The sequence below is a fragment of the Rhinolophus ferrumequinum genome, chromosome 2 (genome assembly GCF_004115265.2).
Source record: "Rhinolophus ferrumequinum isolate MPI-CBG mRhiFer1 chromosome 2, mRhiFer1_v1.p, whole genome shotgun sequence".
Classification (NCBI taxonomy): Eukaryota; Metazoa; Chordata; class Mammalia; order Chiroptera; family Rhinolophidae; genus Rhinolophus; species Rhinolophus ferrumequinum.
Window position 1 is genome coordinate 108,873,816 of NC_046285.1, and position 17,992 is coordinate 108,891,807.

The following is a 17,992-nucleotide window of genomic DNA, read 5'->3' on the forward strand; positions in this document are numbered from 1 at the left end:
GGCAGGGGGGCCAGGCTGAGGGCCACAAGGACAGAGGCCCATGAGAGGGGACAGAGGAGGGTGGGTTGTGGAGTCACTGACACGCTGCTGCGGAAAACAGGGGTGCCGGTGTGAGGGAAGCGGCAGCAGGGACGACAGGGACGCAGAAGGACCCAGAAGCAGAGGGAGGGGAGTGGGAATGAGGCCACAGTGACCTCTGGCCCCACCGATGAGAGAGGACATGGTGTGTCCTTAAGCCAGAGAGACCAGGAGAGAAACGGGGTATCCCGACCAAATCCAGTGACCAGGACCCGAGTGTTTCAGGACAGGCACACACGTGACTAAAGCACAGCAGGACGCGTGCAGAGCGCCGGGCAGGCGTCCCGCAAAGGCCCAGCCCACTGCTGTCTTCACGCTGACCCCACCCAGGTCGCTCCACACACGGCACGCAGCCAAGCACTGACCTGGTGCAGGAGATGCCCACTTTCCCCGCGTGGCCCAGGTTCAGGAGGTTCCTGGCCAGGTTCCCCTCAGCAATGGGACACTCTGCGCTGGGCGCCAGTGCCCTCAGTTGACCGGTCACATCCACACAACAGGGCGCCGCAGGGAAGGTCCGCATCTGCCGCCTCAGCTTCTTGCGGGCGGTGACGGCCGCCTTCCACCTGGGGACACACAGCTGGTCACCACCGGGGGTGTTAAAGGTACCTCAGGGACAAATGCGAAAACTCGCTCCAGCAACATTAACACAGGGACACGTTTTCTGATAATACATTTAGTCTTTTTCAGCAACAGTCTTCAAACTGAGAAATCAGTCAGAATTAAAACTCAACGAAGAAAAGTTTAAAAATGAAAGCTCAGGCTGGGGAAGGCCCGACAGCAAACGCCTGGTGACGAGCACCCACACTGCTGACCCATCTCCAAGGCCCAATTGGCACCGCGGACACAGACACGAAGAACACACAGCCTCTGCCCAGCAGACACCACCACGGGAACCTGTCTCCAGACACGCGTGCGCTGTGTTACCGGGACGGTCCTTGCCGCCCTGTTACAGGCAGAGAGAGAGCCACGTGAGAGTCCAGCACCAGGGGTCAGGTGGGTCACATAAAGTGCCACTGCCAACACTGGCATGGCTGGCACGCTGCTGTGGCTAGGCCTGCACCCTCCCCACGTGCAGGATGGAAAGGCTGAGCACAGAGCAGGGAGCAAGCTGCCAGCCGTGCTGAGAACCACCACGCCAGGTGTCTGGTTGGCACACGGGCAATCGCTGCTTCCAAGGAGGAAGACGGGCTCTCGTGGGATCCCTTTCAGACAGTGGCAACTGCCAAGAACACACTGACTTCAGTTTTATATGAACTGAATCACCACGCAACGTACGTAACACATAACCACCCAGCAAGGACCAATGATGAGTCACACGTCCTTCCGTGCAGTGGAGAAGCAGCATGACCAGCACTGGGACACCCGTGGGCCCTCTTGCTCCCACAGGCGACCACTGTGCTATGCTGTGTGCCCGTTAGGGCCCTTCTTTCCTTTAGGGTCGTACTATGTGTAAATCCAGAACCATCTGTTAGTGTGAATATACACTCTCGCGTGCTGTACGCATTCCCTGAGAATTGCTTTTCAGCATCATCAGTTATGTTCTGGAAAATGACCCACGCGGTGCACACAGGTGCACACAGCTGTCGATAGTCTGGCTTGTTCACAGCCACGGCTCTGTGCCTAGCACAGGGGGTGAGCGACAGAAAACACCCTATAAGTATTTGTCGAACACGAACAACCCCCCAATCTAACTCCTTACTCACCCGAGTTTACACCCTCAGGAAGGAATGTGCTCTGTGTGCACGCGCGCACGTGCGCGTGTATGACTGGCAGTTCCTGGAAGCACCAGCTCTGCCAACCGACAGTGGTGTGCATGAGCATTGTGTCCAGAGCACAGGACTCACCGCTGGAGGCAGCTGCAATAGCACTGCAGCTCCTGGAGGGTCTCCCTGGCCGTCTGGAAAATCTCTTCCCCGAGAAACAAGTCCACCAGCTGGGCACAGACGTCCTCAGAACAACGGGCCAGGCGGACCCTCTGGTCTGTCTCCACGGCACTCCTGGGGGACAGGGCTATCAGGGTGGGGACACAGCCCCCAGGGCCACACTCAGAGCCTGCCTTAAAGGACAGGAGGCCGCTGTGTTGAAACGTAATTACATCTTTGCTGCAAGATGTGCTTCAGGTGTGAGACACCTGGAAAGAGTCCCCAAACACAAACACACAGAACAAGAGGGGACAGGATACTGAGTCACAGGCCGGGAGGGCCCTTGTAAACATTGCAGGGACAAACCTTTATCTTAATAAAACAATTAGAACTCTTAGTTTTTAAGTGACCATTAAGACAACTACAACAGCTTCTCATCAGCAATTTCTGATGTCTGCATGGAAGTGTCTCAAGCACAGGAGAGCAGGCAGCCTATGGTCTACAGAGCTGCCCTCACATAAACCAGTGTCTAAAAGAGAGATTTTTACAACAAAACTCTATCCACCAAGGGAGCAAAGAGGACTTTTTAATCAAATACACGGAGTCACAAAATCAAAGAATCTGCAGTTCCAATAGCCATGCTCTCGGGGTGGAGCGGAGTCTCCTGGGACCAGGGAGGGCCACAGGCTCCCTGCAGCTCAGCGTGTCCGGGTTTGCATACCTCCTGCACCCCTTCCTGGGGTTGAGGACAGAAACACGCGGCCATCATTTGTCAGGTCTCTCATTTACAGTCAACAGGGAAATGGATTCCCAATTGATGGAGATGAAGGAAATATTCATCACACAACAGACTTCTGCACTGGGGACTGTGCTTGGTGCTGCGACGTCGGCCCCTCAGGCTGTCTCAGGGAGCACGAGCAGGAGGCCCGGTCTCCCTGTACACCTGAATTTTTCCTTCCTGAAGCCTGGCACTGAAATCAATTAAGTTCTCAAGTGAGCCAGCTCCAAGAAATCTTCTAACATATGGAACAAGAGAAAGGACCTCCTGGTTGGGAAAAACTAAGGAGCGTAACCTCGTGTGGACACTGCCAGGAAATTCCTCTGCAGACACGTCCCCACACCCAGGGCAGGCTCCACAGTGAGGACGAGGGTGAAAGTGAGGCCCTCTCTGCAGGGAAAACCTTATAGGACGGCGCTCTAGTGTTTGGCTCTCGAAAAGGCGCGCCCCTGGCCAGTGCGAAACCCAGCTAGCCCGAGCGGCACAGCCCGACCACAGGGCCCTTCTCCCTACCGCCAGCCGACCCCTCTCACCGCAGGATCCCCCACGTCACTCACTTGAACTCCTGGGAGCAGGTTTCCCTCACACCTTCCGCCACCACCAGTTCCGTCAGCTCTATAGCCAGGCCCTGGCTCAGCTGAGTTAACACCAGTTCTCTTTCTTGTTTCAACCTAAGGGTTAAAAAAACAGCACCAGGGTCATGTTTGAGAATAAAGATAAACGGCATCATACTCCATGACCTCACAAGTGGGGATCTGACCCTCTGATCCCACCGACAGGCCACATAGCTGCCCCCACTCCAGCTCCCGGCTCCCAGCTGGGGAGGCGCTGCTGCTCCCAGGTGTGTGCGGCTTCAGCCTGCCCCCCCACTCCCTGGGCCGCAGGTCTGACACGGGTGCCGGGTGCTGTGGACACAAGAGCCTCCCAGGCCCGGCTGGGTTCCTGCTGTGTCCACACACGCCGACACCCACGTGCGAGGACAACACACACTCACCTCTTCTCTTCAGCCTGACGCCTCTCCTCCTCCTTTCGCTCCCTCTCCTCAGTCACTTCTTCAGCTGCAATGTGCCTCAAAATGCCCGAGGTTGCAGCTGTCAGCAGCTCCTCCATTGTGGCACTGGAGACACTAGAGAGCACAAAGCAGACAGTAGTGTGAAAGAACCGACGAAAGCCAAGCAAAGCATGCAACTAAGCTTCTAACGCTGGCAAGGGGCAAAACCTTACTCAACTTTTAGCATAAAAATTAAACCCATGTTTAGAAACAAGCGATCTATCAAAAGTAACTCATAAGGGGCCGGCCCGGTGGCTCAGGCGGTTAGAGCTCCATGCTCCTAACTCTGAAGGCTGCCGTTTCGATTCCCACATGGGCCAGTGGGCTCTCAACCACAAGGATGCCGGTTCAACTCCTCGAATCCCGCAAGGGATGGTGGGCTCCGCCCCCTGCAACTAAGATTGAACACGACACCTTGAGCTGAGTTCCCGCTGAGCTCCCGGATGGCTCAGTTGGTTGGAGTGCCTCCTCTCAACCACAAGGTTGCCAGTTCAACCCCCGCAAGGGATGGCGGGCTGCGCCCCTGCAACTAGAAAATGGCAACTGGACCTGGAGCTGAGCTACACCCTCCACAACTAAGACTGAAAGGACAACAACTTGAAGCTGAACAGCGCCCTCCACAACTAAGATTGAAAGGACAACAACTTGACTTGGGAAAAAGGCCTGGAAGTACACACTGTTCCCCAATAAAGTCCTCTTCCCCTTCCCCAATAAAATAAAAAAAAAAAAAAAAAAAAAGGAGTTGTAGCTGCCCTGGCTGTCATGAAGCAGCCTATAGAAAAAATAAAAAAAAGAAAAAAAAAAGTAACTCATAAGAAATAGAACATCCAAACAGACCTACAACTAGTGAGGAGATTGACTCAATATTCAAAACCCCTCCCAAAAAAGGAAAGCCAATGATGAAATGGCTTCACTGATAACTTCCACCAATTGCTTAAAAAAGAACTACCACCAACCCTTCTCACCCTCTTCAAAAAAACTGAAGAGGAAGGAACACTTCCATGAAGCCAGCACTGCCCTGGTCTAACACCAAAGCCAGACAAAGACCCTACAAGAAAATGACAAACCAATATCCCTTATGGACACTGATGTAAAAATCCCCAACAAAATACTAGCAAACCAAAATTAAGCAATACATTTGACCCTTGAACAACACAGGTTTGAGCTGCACAGGTCCACTTATACAAGGTTTTCTTCAGTAAGTACAGTCAGCCCTTCATATTTACATCTGCAGATTCCCACCTGCGGGTCGAAAATACTGTTTTTGATCTGGGGTTGGTTGGCTCTGCGGATGCCAAGGGCCAACTGTCAAGTTTTTTGAGGAATCAAGTTATTTGCAGATTTTTGACTGCAGGGGGGTTGGCATCCCTAACCCGTGTTGTTCAAGTGTCAACGGTACATTCAAGGATTACGCGATGTTACCAAGTGAGATTTATTCCTAGGATGCAAGGATGATCCAAGAAATGAAAAGCAATCAATGTCATACAACGACATTAATAGAGTGAAGGGGGAAAAACCCACATGATCACCTCAGCTGATGCAGAAGGAACATCTGACAAAATTCGAGACCATCTCATGATAAAAATAATAAATCAGCAATAGAAGGGAACTTCCTCAACATGATAATACCCACAAATAACACACTCAGTGGTGAGACACTAAACGCTTTTCCTCCCCTGAGATCAGGAGCAAGACAAGGATGCCCACCTTTGCCATTTCATTCGTGTAGTCAGTGATTACACAAGAAAAATCAGAACACCCAAACTGGAGAAGAAAATTATGTCTATTCACAGACGACATGACCTTATACCATGTTTCCCCGAAAATAAGACCTAGCTGGACAATCAGCTCTAAGGCGTTTTTTGGAGCAAAAATTAATATAAGACTCAGTATTATATTACATTGTATTATATTATTAGAACCGATAACATCCTATATCATACGACATAGTGTTATATTTATTATATTATACTATATTATATTATAATACACAGTCTAATATTATAGTAAAATAAGACTGGGTCTTATATTAATTTTTGCTCCAAAAGACGCATTAGAGCTGATGGTCTGGCTAGGTCTTATTTTCAAGGAAGCACGGTATAGAGAAAATCCTAAGGAATCACTCAAAACTTATAAGAACTTATAAGCAAGTTTCAGCAAGGTTGGAATATAAGGATCAGAACACAAAAACCAATGGTGTTTCTGTACACTAGCATTGAACATCCTGAAAATGAAATTAAGAAAAATTCATTTACAACAACAAAAATAATAAAATAATTAAAAATATGTGTAACCAAGGAGATGAAAGACTTGTACAATGATAATGACAAAACAATGCTGAGATGATCCAGACAAATGGAGAGACACCCCATGTTCATGGATCAGAAGACAATACTAAGATGTCGGTACCCAAAGCCACCTACAGATTCAATGCAATCCCTATCAAAATCCTAAAAGCATTTTTTGCAGAAATAGAAAAACCCATCCTAAAATTCACACAAAATTTCAAGGGTCCTTAAATAGCAAAATAATCTGGAAAAAGAGTAACAAAGTTGAAGAACTCACACTTCGCGATTTCAAAATTCACTATAAGTTACTATAAAACTACAGAAATCCAAACAGTGTGATACTAACATAAAAACAGACATGTAGACCAATGGAACAGAATAGAGCCCGGAAGTAAAACCTCACACACACAGTCAACTGGTTTTCAACAAAGGTGCCAAGACCATTCAATGAAGAAAGGACAGTCTTTTTAACATTGGTGCTAGGAAAACTGGACACCCACATAAAAAACAGCGATGGTGGATCCTTACCCGATACCATATATAAAAATGAAATCAAAATGGACCAAATACCTAAACTTAAGAGTTAAAGTTATAAAACTTTTAGAAGACAACATAAGAGGAAGTCTTCAAAACACTGGCTATGGCAAAGATTTCTTATAAATGCCTCCAAAAGCACAAACAACAGAAAAACATAGGACTATGTAAAAATGTAACTTTTATGCATCAAAGGACACTTTCAAGAGAGTGAAAAAACAATCCACAGAATAGGAAAAAATATTTGCAAATCATCTATCTGATAAGGGATTGCTATCCAGAATATAAAGAACTACAACAATGAAACAACTCAAAATGGACAAAAAACTCGAGTAGACGTTTCTCGAGCAGACATGAATGGCCAATAAGCACCTGGGAAGACGCCCACCATCAGTCATCAGGGAAACGCCAATCAAAACCACAATGAGACAGTACATCACACTCATAATGGTTATTATAAAAAAAACATACAAGATACCCCATGTTGGCAAGAACGCAGAGAAACTGGAACGCTTGCGTGAGAATGTAAAATACAGCAACTGTGGAAAATAGCTGGGTGGTTTGCCAAAAAATTAAAAAATAGATTATATATCCAGCAATTCCACTCCTAGGCAAATACCCACAGGACTGAGAGCAGCGACTCAGGACAGCGCGCACATAAGGTCAGAGGGGCCAGGGCAGCGCTCGCGCCGGGACGCAAGGGCGCTGCGGCCCTTGAGGAAGACTGAGAGTGGCTCCCTGGGCGGAGGCGTCTGGAGGGCGGCAGTGCAGCCCAGCGAGCGCAGCTGCAGGGCAGGGGCGCCCACTCACCCCAGGGCAGTGGCCGCGAAGGCCGCCCCTGCGGCACAGAGCTCCTCGCAGTCCCTCTGAAGAACCTCCTGGATGAGCTCGTCCACCACCTGCGCCAGGTCCTAGAGAGAGGGCCGCGGGTCAGGTGCCCACAGGGATCCCGCCTCCACCAGACCCAGCTTGTGACCCAGCTTGTGACTGCAGCCAAAGGGCACTGGAGACCGCCACAGGCCACCGCGTTCACAGACACCCCATCCAGGGTAGAAGTCCCGTCAAGACCTCGTCACTGGACAGTTTGAAGGTGCACGGGCTTGGCTATGCTGCTTCTGGAAGGCGGCCTGCTAACCATCAGACAGGCGCCCTCTGCGGAGGTGGGGGTGAGCCTGCCGCCGAGAATGGCCATTGGGAAGGCGCTGCTGCCACCCCCATGTCAGCATGCTCAGCGTCCGGCCCTGCCCGCCCCCTCAGCCCTCCTGGAGCCCCGGCTGGGGCAGTGCCCAGCGCCTGTGCGAGGCCGAGGCCCACAGCTGTGTGGTGGCCAGGCCTGTGGCTGGGCATGCAGCATTGCCTATGGCCCCCGCTGTGGCTGCCCCGTGCCCTGGTTCTCAAGTGAGCATGGTGACACCACCCAGAACAGACACATGGGGCAGGATGGCACTGGGACAGGATGACAGAACACTGCGTATCTGCAGAGCCCAGGAGGCACTTGACGTGACACTTATGTCACCAACAGCGTCAGGCCCATGAAAACCCTTCAGCTCATCCTCCCAAGTTCCTAGCATGACATTCCAGAGAGATGCGGGCAGCAAGCTGTGGAGCCGCACTCGGCCCTGCTCCTCGTCTGCGACACAGGACCAAACCTTGTGGGCCACGTCCCAACCTGCGATCCACCCTGGCTGGTTCAGAACATTCTAGGGCCACACATGCAAGCACCTCAGTGAATTCGGTCCATGGACACAGTTGGACCGGACCTCAGACACTGCTGAACCGGCTGCACAGGGGCTCCTTGGAGCCTGGCCTGGAAGACCCCTTACCGCATCTGAGTACATGGGCACAGGCTTGGCAGGAAGCTCTGGGGTCACGGAGGGCTGCACGGAGGCCAGGAAGAGGCTGGGCGTCACGCTCGGGGTCAGGGTCGGTGCTGGTGCCGGGGCGGGCACAGGCAGAGGTTGCGGGAGGGCAGGTGGGGGTGCGTCCACCTCTGCCCCACACTCCTCTCCCCTGCCTGCACCTACAAGGGAACAGGCAAACGTGCACACTGAGGACAACCTCCGGGCCACCCACACTGACCTCAAGGACTGGCCACCCTCCCTGAGCTTCACCATGGGAACCAAGCACCGTGACGTCAGGGTGACACCCCGACCACACAAGACAAATGCCCTGGCTGCTCCCGCAGCAGCAGGCCCTCACCTGCGGCGTCCACGCCGGGTCGCTGGGTGCCCACGGGCAGCTCTGTGGCCAGGCTCTCCCTGACGTACTTGTTCTGGGAGTTGAAGCTGCACACAGGGGTATGGCGAGGGACGGGGGGCAACGGCCCTCCATTCACAATTTCCCCAACAGACACCATCAGCTTCCTGGTAACAAACCCCGACTTCCTGGCCTTGAAGAGCCCCTCTGGTTCCAGAAACGAGGACCGGTTCAGCTCAACACAGCTGCGCAGACCACAAAGGACATGGAGGCGTGATGGGGGTTCCAGCCTTTACCTCTCAGACCCAGCAATAGCACTGGGAGCCAGCACTGCACTCCCCCCCGTCACTGGGTCGCTACATGGCCAGATGGGCATGAGGGAGCTGCCTGGCCCTGTGGCAACAGCCATGCGTGGGGTGACACCCCATGCTCCGAGCTCGCTCCACAGCCACATCTGTGAGGACAGGAATGCAGGCAGCAGGAGAGAGTCGAGGGGAGGGGGACCGAGCTTGGCCCGGCCTATCAGGCTGCGTGTCGTCTGTCTGCAAGTCTCATCGAGCTCTCAAAACAGTCTGACTGGAATTAGGGAAGGCCCTGGCCTGGCCCACCGGCAGCTGTCTGGACCCTCAGAGGTGGGCGGTGGCCTGCCAAGGGCCACCTGAGGCCATCTTCAGAATAAGGAGGCCCTAAGTTTTAAGTTCTTCAGTAACTTGGGAGAAGCACTGATCTTAGAGTCACAAAGAACTGAATCTGAACTCCAATCTGCCGACGAGCAGCGTGTGGCCCGGGGTCCCCCAGCCACCCTGGGCCTGGCTGTGTGCACCTGCCGCCCTGGGAGGCGGACATGGGATGCACCTTCTCCAGGGCCTGGCGTGGCACCGGCACTTCGGCCCTCAGCAGAATCACGAGAGCAGAGGGAAAGGAGAGCCCGCAGCCCCCCGAGGCCCTCACCCCTCCCCCCTCACCCGTCGGCGACGGCGAGGCCGTGGTCGCTGAGGAAGTCCGTGGCCTCCTCGCAGTCTCGGAACAGCAGCATCCGCACCACGCCGTCCAGCGGAAACGCGGTGGCGCGCTGTGTACTCACAGTGTATGCCACGTTCAGCGCCCGCAGGGCATCCTTGCGGATCTGCAAGCAGAAGCCAATCACTGCGGGCAGCCATGCCAGGACCACAGAGTTGGCCTGTGAGGGACACGGGTCCTGCCGTCCCCGCCGCCCGGGAAGCAGTCGGGCTCTACAGGCCCCAGGCGTGGCAACTCCGGCCACGTGCTCAGTGGTGGACGCCCAGGAAGGCAGGCGAAGGAAACACCTCCGTGCACAGAATAGGTTCGCAGTGAAGGCTTCATGAAGGAGAGAAACTAGAAAACAAGCCATCCGGCAGCGGAGAGCAGCATCCACTCAACGAAAAGCTGGGTAGCTGCTAAAAGTTATCATGGAAACGGCAGAATGCCATGGGAAGAGGCATGACGTGAAACTGAGTAAGAGTCAGAGACAAAACTGACTCAGCATCGTAACAATGCTTTAGAAAGGCAGCCAAAGAGGCAACATGGAACTAACAAAAAGCCTGTGGGGCGCTAGGACACGGGGTGGCTTCTTCCAGGCAGTAGGTACCAAGTGCTGACTTCATGCCTAGCATTGTCAATGCTGAGAGGACAGCAATGAAGGAAACATAGTCTTTGTCCCCACGTGGCTGACACGTTAGGGAGAGGCCAACACTGAACAAAATGAACGCACAAAATACACGGTACATTTCATGGTGACAGTGCAACAGAAAGACAGAGGACAGGGAGTGCTGCCAGGGGGGCCCTGCCAAGGAGGTGGCAGCCAAGCCAAGCCCTGGAGGTGGTCCTGCGTGGCTGCAAGAGAACAGCAAGTGCAGAGGGCCTGAGGCAGGAGGGGAGGGGTTTGGGGTGGGGTACCACTGCAGCTGGAACAGGGCAAGGAGGGAGCAGGGGAGGAGGAGATCCCTGGGACAAGGGGACAATGTGGGGACAAATCATCAACATTCTAATAACATTAATCATTTTAAACGTACGAACTATCAGTCTAATTTATCAACTGCAGAGTTCACCAAGGGAAATACAGTTAATCTTTTCATTTGATCTAGAATGCCAGTTCTACTGGAAACTGTCAGATCTGAAAATTTGCCTGGGATGTGGCTGGCTTTACTCACTGTTTACAGGAGGACTTGGTGTGTGACCAAAGAAGAAAAATGACCTGGAGTCACAGACCAGGTCCCGGAGATCTCCCAGGCAGCCTCCTCCTCCCACTGGACCCCCAGGGCCCTCAGCAAGGATGCCAGGCAGGTGGCATCCACAAGCCCTGAAGCTGGGGATGCAGCAATGCGCCGAGCGGCAGGCTGCAGCTGGAAACCTGATCTGGAGATTCTGGGAGCGGAAGTTCACACTCTGTGCAAAGCCCCACACGTCCGCCGTTGTACCCGGAGCACAGCATAGCATGAAGCAAAGGGCACGTACTGACATTACTCAAATGAATTTAGCTTCGTCAGGCTCACCCTAAAACTCAGATTAATAACAGTAGGAATGTCTAAGTCAGGGACTGTGCGTGCGGTCCTTGTGTCTTGACTTCTCTGTCCCCAGGATTACCGGTTCCCTGAAAATAAGACCTCGCCAGACAATCAGCTCTAATGCATCTTTTGGAGCAAAAATTAATATAAGACCCAGTATCATATTATGTTATATCATATCATATAAGACCCAGTCTTATATAAGACCCGATATCATATTACATTACATTAATATTACATTATGTTATATTATATAAGACCCGGTCTTATAGTAAATTAAGACCGGGTCTTATATTAATTTTTGCTCCAAAAGACGCATTAGAGCTGATGGTCCAAATTGGTCTTATTTTCGGGGAAACATGGTATATAGAGCTAAACTTGAGTTACATGGTTATAAAGAGATTCCTCTTCTCTGAACGATAGGAACAGTAGTTTCCATTACTTTCCATGATCAATGGTGCCAAGCCCTGGAAAATGGAGCAACACCAGTGACCCAGGGGGGCTGCTGTGGGGGCTGCTAGCCCGGGAGCTGCCTGAACTGTTCTTGGAACAGAGAAGCACTTACATAGCACGCGTAACCACCTGCTTCCTTCTAACTCTGCAAGCACGGGGATACTACTCACCTGGTTAAAGTAGCCATGTAACAGGCAAGCATTCAGGTAAGAAGCCGACTGGACCAACTTGAAAAACCTCACAAAATTATTACTGTTCAACGCAGCAAACGCCTGAACAGCAAATTTCACCTCTGAGGAATTTCTAACAGCAGGATGGAACTGCTGTACTTCTCTGTGAATTAAAGGAGAGAAGAGAGACCAGAATTTTATTGTTAATTAGACAAATTATCTGTGAAAATGGACCTGCTAAAAACCACATTTCAACTATGATGACCAGGAGGGTCTGAATGGTGACGGGTGCGTCACGGTCGCTTCCTAACCCCAAAGCTGCCATCTTGGGCTGGACTGGTAGCAAACGTTTTCTTTAAAAAGATGACGAATGAAGTAAATAAATTCAAACAACACTTTAAAAACTGATCATCCATGCGTTCCTTTAATGCCAGGTGACTGCCAGCTGTGTTTGATGGCCATGTCAAAGAGATAAAATTTAACTTTGTTTTGTTTAGAAATAAACTGATTTCACTGAATTACTCAAGATGGGACAAGTGCCTATCGTGTATGAAAAGACTACATACACAGCCACTTTCCACGACAAGTTTAGCACCAAGGCTTCATTTTTAAAACTTAAAATCAATCCCACGTTTAGATATTCTATGGCAAGGTCCTTGGGGAAAATGCTAAGAGAAAAGAATTTCGGCAAAATAAGGGAATCTTGGAACTACAGGAAACACGGTTGTCATCAAGCCCAGTTTACCAGTGACAGGCATGGAGGCCGAGGGGCCCCTACCGTGTTTCTCACAGAAATGTCTACGTATGTATTGGACTGGGTCAAAAGGTCATTCTTTCCTCACCTCCCACACTAGCACTTGTGTCACACAAGTCTGTCCTCTGCTGTCACTTAGGTCTTCGACAAGGTGTGTGCACGTGTGTACAGGGAAATATGCCTGACACAGCGAGCTACTCACAGCTGTGACCACAGGGCACCTATTAGCTCACTGGGCCGACACCTGCCTCGTTTTCTCTCGCTGACCAGGACAGCAATCTCAGAAGTGAGGTGGGGCCGGCGCGCCATGTGCTGGTGTCAGCACACGCTCCCGGCCCCGCGGCATCGGCCACCGCCCATCCCGACGGCCATTCCCGGACAGCTCGGGCCGGCGCAGGTGGGGGACGCACCTGAGGATATCCCCCTTGTTGAGGTTGAGCAGCACGTTGTAGCCCTGGAACTCGGCCTCGCTGGCGCAGGACACGCCCCGGCCCCGCAGGTCCTGGTACATCTCCTTCAGGCTCTGCAAGCACTTGGTCATGTTCTCGTTGTTGATCTTGGCGTCGAAGGACGACATGGGCTCCTCACACATGAAGTGAGCGCAGTGGATGTGCAGCCGGGCACACTTCTCGATCAGGGACACGGTCGTGGGGTCGCACAGGTGCTGCTGCGTGATGTCCTGGCCGCGAGCAAGCGGGATTCTTACATGTGCGCACGTGGGGGAGCCACGGGCACACATTCCCGCCAGAGGGAAGCAGCACCTACAGTCGTGCCTGCTCCCTGCATTCCTCAAAGTTCAATTTGAAACACAGCCCATGAAGAACACTCTAATAGGACTTTGTAATGATTTTAAATAGCAGCATGTTTTGTTACAGATAAAACGTAACGAAGCCAAGGGAAGGGACCCCCTGTTACTTTGGGACCCGTGCGCTGCCAGTGCGCCAGGCGGGAGAGGCCCGTACCTTCCGTATGCCCCGCGTGCGGTTCCACAGGAAGTCGTACCAGTCCCGCAGGCTGCCGTCCGTCCGGTCCATGACGCGGGTCACCAGGTAGTCCATGGTCCGGCTCAGCACCGTCAAGGGCCGCAGCTCGTGTGGCAGCGGCTCCTCCTGGTCGGCTGACGAGCGGCTGTACTCCTTCACGGCCGCTGCATGGTCCACCTGGGACGTGAGGGGTACACGCAGCTGGGGGGCCGGTGCTGGCCAGCACCCCCAGCAGCTATGCCTTAAAGTAAGGGGGAAATCGCACACACACTCATTTCATGCCAATACTACAGAATACGATTTTAAAACATGAAATCTCTGCTTGAAGGTGACAATCAAAATTCAAAGACAAAATACATTGAGAAACACTTTTGGCAAATACGACGCGGAGTGAAGAGGCCACGACATTAAGCAGCAGAAGCAACATAAGTGAAGACAGACCTGCTTGGCTCCAAGCACAGCGGTGTGACAGGGCAAGGACTTTGAAGCACCTGGAAAGGTCTCAGCCAGACTCAAAGAGCAGACTGAGTCTACAGAGCAGAGACGAAAGGCAGAAAGCAGCAGAGGCCTGGTGGGATCGGGCCCAGCTGCCCACAAGAGCCTGGGCGCTGCACCTCCCAACTGCAAAACAGGCTGCAGACGCACGGCCAAGGGCAGAAGCAGAGCCACGCAGCCTGGGCCCCAGGCCCCGCGGGTGTCACTGTCTCCTGCGGCAGGAGCCCTGGAATGTTGCCGTGACAGCTCCTGCAGACTGAAGCCTGAGCTGGGTGAAGCTGTGAAACCACCAGACAGGAGCAGAGAAGCCCCAAAGCAACATGAACAAAGGGTGTAAGAGAGTGCAGCTTTCTGGGGACACAGCTGGGGAACATGCACAACACGCATTCAGAAAGGTCATGCCCCCAACGGAGTAACTCAGTGCTTAGGCTCTATCAGAAGGAAGTAATCGAAATACCTTCCAAGCATTACACACCAATGTCCAGCAGAATTGTTAATAAAACTGAAAACTTAGAAACACCCTAATGACGGCAAAATGGGGAGTTTTGACTGAGCTACATAATCAAATAATGAGCCTTCATTTAAAAAGGCTTATATAGAGTCCAGAAGAAAATGTTCATGATATAACTTTAAGTGAAAAACATTCACACAAAATCACATCTAGAGCATAATCTCAAATGCGCAAAACATAAACAGGAAAGGATAGTAGTAAGATTGTGAAAAGAAAGAAGCGTAAAAGAACGTAGTAATCTATGAAATAAATCTGCACCTATAGCTATACCTCGGGCCCCCTACACGACTGCTCAGTAACACCTCACGACACTGGCAGTCTAATGATGGTAACAGCACATGCCCACCACACTCTGAAAAGCACACACCCACATCAAGTAGCCAGAGATGCAAAACTCAGGAAGGAACAGCTGCCCGTGCCTGCACGTCCCGCCTCAACCCCGAGAATCAGGTACAGACAGTGGCCTGGAGGGGACCCTGGGCGAAGTGGGGCCCCACCTGGTCGGTGCCTGGGATCACTTCAAATACGCTCAGCTGGCTCCGCGTTTCCCGCATGTAGCGCTCCTTCTCCGGACACATGTCTGGGCATGTCCCAACGAAAGTCCTCGCTTTGTCCAGGTCGGTTCTTTTCACTCGAGCTAAATGACACCAAGTAAAAAGTAAGAATGTACCAGTTAGTAGGAATCCAAGAAGTGCGTTTTCATGATAAAAGGAAAAATAAACACAAACATCACACACAAATCACAAAGGAGAGCATGGCCTGTCACATGGGGGGAGGGGCAGGGCACTGGGCCTGTGAAGACCCCTGAGGTCTCCTCCCTCTGGGGACGGGTGTCTGCCAGGGTCAGATGGGTCACTGCACACCACAGGCAGAGGGGCACCGCGATAATGAACAATCTGCTGCAGCACGTTTCTTCATAGGACCCATGTATTAAATGTAAATATTCAAAACGTATTATCATTCTACAGGTCTCAGTATTTCACCCTATTTTTAATATAACAGGGATCACATAATGGATGTTACCTGGATCCTGACTTGAATAAACCACTATTGTTACCCACAGAATTAAGCAGTTATAAAAACATCTTGTAAGTGAAATGGAATTGAACAACTCAAAATACACACATTTTTATTTCGGAAAATTCCAATACCTAGTAATAACTTTATCTGGAATATAAAAATCACCATGTAAATGCCTAAGTCACAATGGCAGCTTTTTGTCTGTTCCGAGGTGGCACTGTCATCATTCTCACTCACAGCTTTTAAAAGGGGTAAATCCTACAACTAAAATTTAATTTTAAAAAACCTTTGCAAAAAGCAGGTGCTTCTGCCTTTTTTGTCCTGCACGTATTTTTTTTTTTTTAAGTGTTTTTCCAGGACCCATGAGCTCCAAGTCAAGTAGTCGTTTCAATCTAGTCGTGGAGCACGCAGCTTTCAGTGGCCCATGTGGGGATGGAACCAACAGCCTTGTTAAGAGCACCGCGCTCTGACCAGCTGAGATAAGCAGCCGCCCCAACTGCACGTTTTTTAATGTTAACACAGTGCTCACTCTTGAATAACAATGCATCACATGGTTCAACAGCCGGAAGGTATGAATGTGAGGACACAGCGCCCGTGCCACCCTGCTCCCCTCTCCTGACAATCAGCTCAGCAGCCCCTTGGTTCCGGTGACCATTTATGCACACATGAGCAAGTACACTCACACACGGACACACACACTGTGCCCCCTTTGTACACAAACGGTAGCACACCACAGACTTCCCACGCCTTGCTTTCTTCACTTCATAATAAATCTTGATTTTCCATAAAGAAGCCCCAGTCTCCTGTCAGGCCATTTACAAGCCTTCTGTGGACAACCAGTGTCCAATCTTTGCCGTCACAAACCACCCGTGTATGAATCTCTCTCTCTCTCTCTCTGTTTGTGGGATACATCCCTGGGCAGGGAATGCTGGGTCAAAGGTAGTTCTCCTGAGCCTCCCAGGTACTGCCCTCCACCCCCGCCCCACCCGTGGGGTACAGCATCCCCAGGGCTGTCGTCTGCCCCCTCCCTGCGTGACAGGGTGGGCATCTGTCCACACATTTCAGAGCCAATCCCAGTACTTGTTTTTCTGTAACCTGTCAGAACCCTTCCTACTTCCCCACGGGGGGTGGTTTTTTTCATACTGACTTGTACAGGACTTTCTGTATTAGGGAAATTGGCCCTTGGTGTGTGCTAAGTTTTTTGCCGGGTTGACATTTCTTAGTTTTATTTGTAGTGATTTCTGTCAAACAAAATTTTTACTTTTCTTCATGTGCTTTCTGAGTATCTGAAAGCTGCCTTTTAAATTGTTTAATTCTGCATGGATCCATGATTTGTAGACTTTCTTCGAAAAATAAAACTAAAAACGTATCCACATTATAGGCACGTCGACTTGCAGCCCCTCAGGAGACTAGCAAACAAAGGTAATGGGAGGCTGGCCATGCCACGCCGCCCGCCCGGCACCCACCTGCCCGGGGCTGGGCCTCCAGAGAGGCAGCCGCCATACCTTGCCGCATGACTCTGTCCCTCTGGTCCAGCAGGCGGAACTTCTCCTCAGATGTCTCAGCCACTGTGCCTATCAGGGCACTGAGTGAGGACACACACGGCCCAGGGCCCTCCGACACCTCGGAGCCCGAGTCGAAAGGGTCCCCCTCCAGCGGGTGGGCCTTCAGGAGGCCGGGTTTCTTCACGGGGGAGCTGCCGAGGGAGCGGCACGTCAGGCTCTGAGCCCTCCGCATTCACCCATTTCCACTCCCAGCACCCCCACGTCTGTCGAGGCTTTCCATGCTGCCATGAACAAGCACTGAGGTGAGGCGGCCGCAGTGACGCTGGCGCGGAGCAGAGGTAGCACTCAGGCCAGTCACTCAGGTGTTAGACATTTTGAAATAGTTCGTATTTTTTACAGATGAGCTGAGCATCTGCAGAACTCTACCTCAAAGAAATAAAATTCAGCCTTAAAAACCCACGTTGCCCCCGTGAGAAAACACGCCCACACGTTTTCCTAGGGAACTTCACTTCAGGAGGAGGATGGACTGAACGGGCGTCCGTTCTCTCTTCAGTCCCCGTTTTCTAGCTGGCTTTAGCATTCTGGGAACTCGAATGTCGAAGGAGACAGAAGACAAGTTGAGTAAGAAAGAAAAGCAAAAGCACATCTGTTCACTGCCCAACAGACAGTGAGGAAACGCTCCGCGGTTGGGCAGAGCCCACTGAAGGAGCTGAACGCAGGCCTGTGGCAGGACGCGGGCCGTTTGATCAGAAGGGACAGACTCCCGCAGGCAGGTGGGGAGCTGCGGGA

At 51.7% G+C, this 17,992-nt stretch overlaps 1 protein-coding gene across 2 annotated transcripts in view; it reads right to left on the bottom strand.

The window, feature by feature from the left end:
* LOC117031495 (germinal-center associated nuclear protein) overlaps positions 1–17,992 on the bottom strand; it is a 40,577-nt gene that overhangs the window by 16,852 nt on the left and 5,733 nt on the right. For both annotated transcript variants that reach the window (XM_033122004.1, XM_033122008.1), the window contains exons 6-18: positions 17,204–17,394; positions 15,176–15,315; positions 13,652–13,849; positions 13,100–13,368; positions 11,936–12,098; positions 9,753–9,913; positions 8,791–9,032; positions 8,415–8,611; positions 7,402–7,502; positions 3,713–3,844; positions 3,276–3,389; positions 1,923–2,075; positions 444–641 (exon numbers count right to left, since the gene is read on the bottom strand). In XM_033122004.1, coding sequence (XP_032977895.1) covers positions 444–641; positions 1,923–2,075; positions 3,276–3,389; positions 3,713–3,844; positions 7,402–7,502; positions 8,415–8,611; positions 8,791–9,032; positions 9,753–9,913; positions 11,936–12,098; positions 13,100–13,368; positions 13,652–13,849; positions 15,176–15,315; positions 17,204–17,394 — 2,259 coding nt within the window. The remainder of the gene's footprint in view (positions 1–443; positions 642–1,922; positions 2,076–3,275; positions 3,390–3,712; positions 3,845–7,401; positions 7,503–8,414; positions 8,612–8,790; positions 9,033–9,752; positions 9,914–11,935; positions 12,099–13,099; positions 13,369–13,651; positions 13,850–15,175; positions 15,316–17,203; positions 17,395–17,992) is intronic.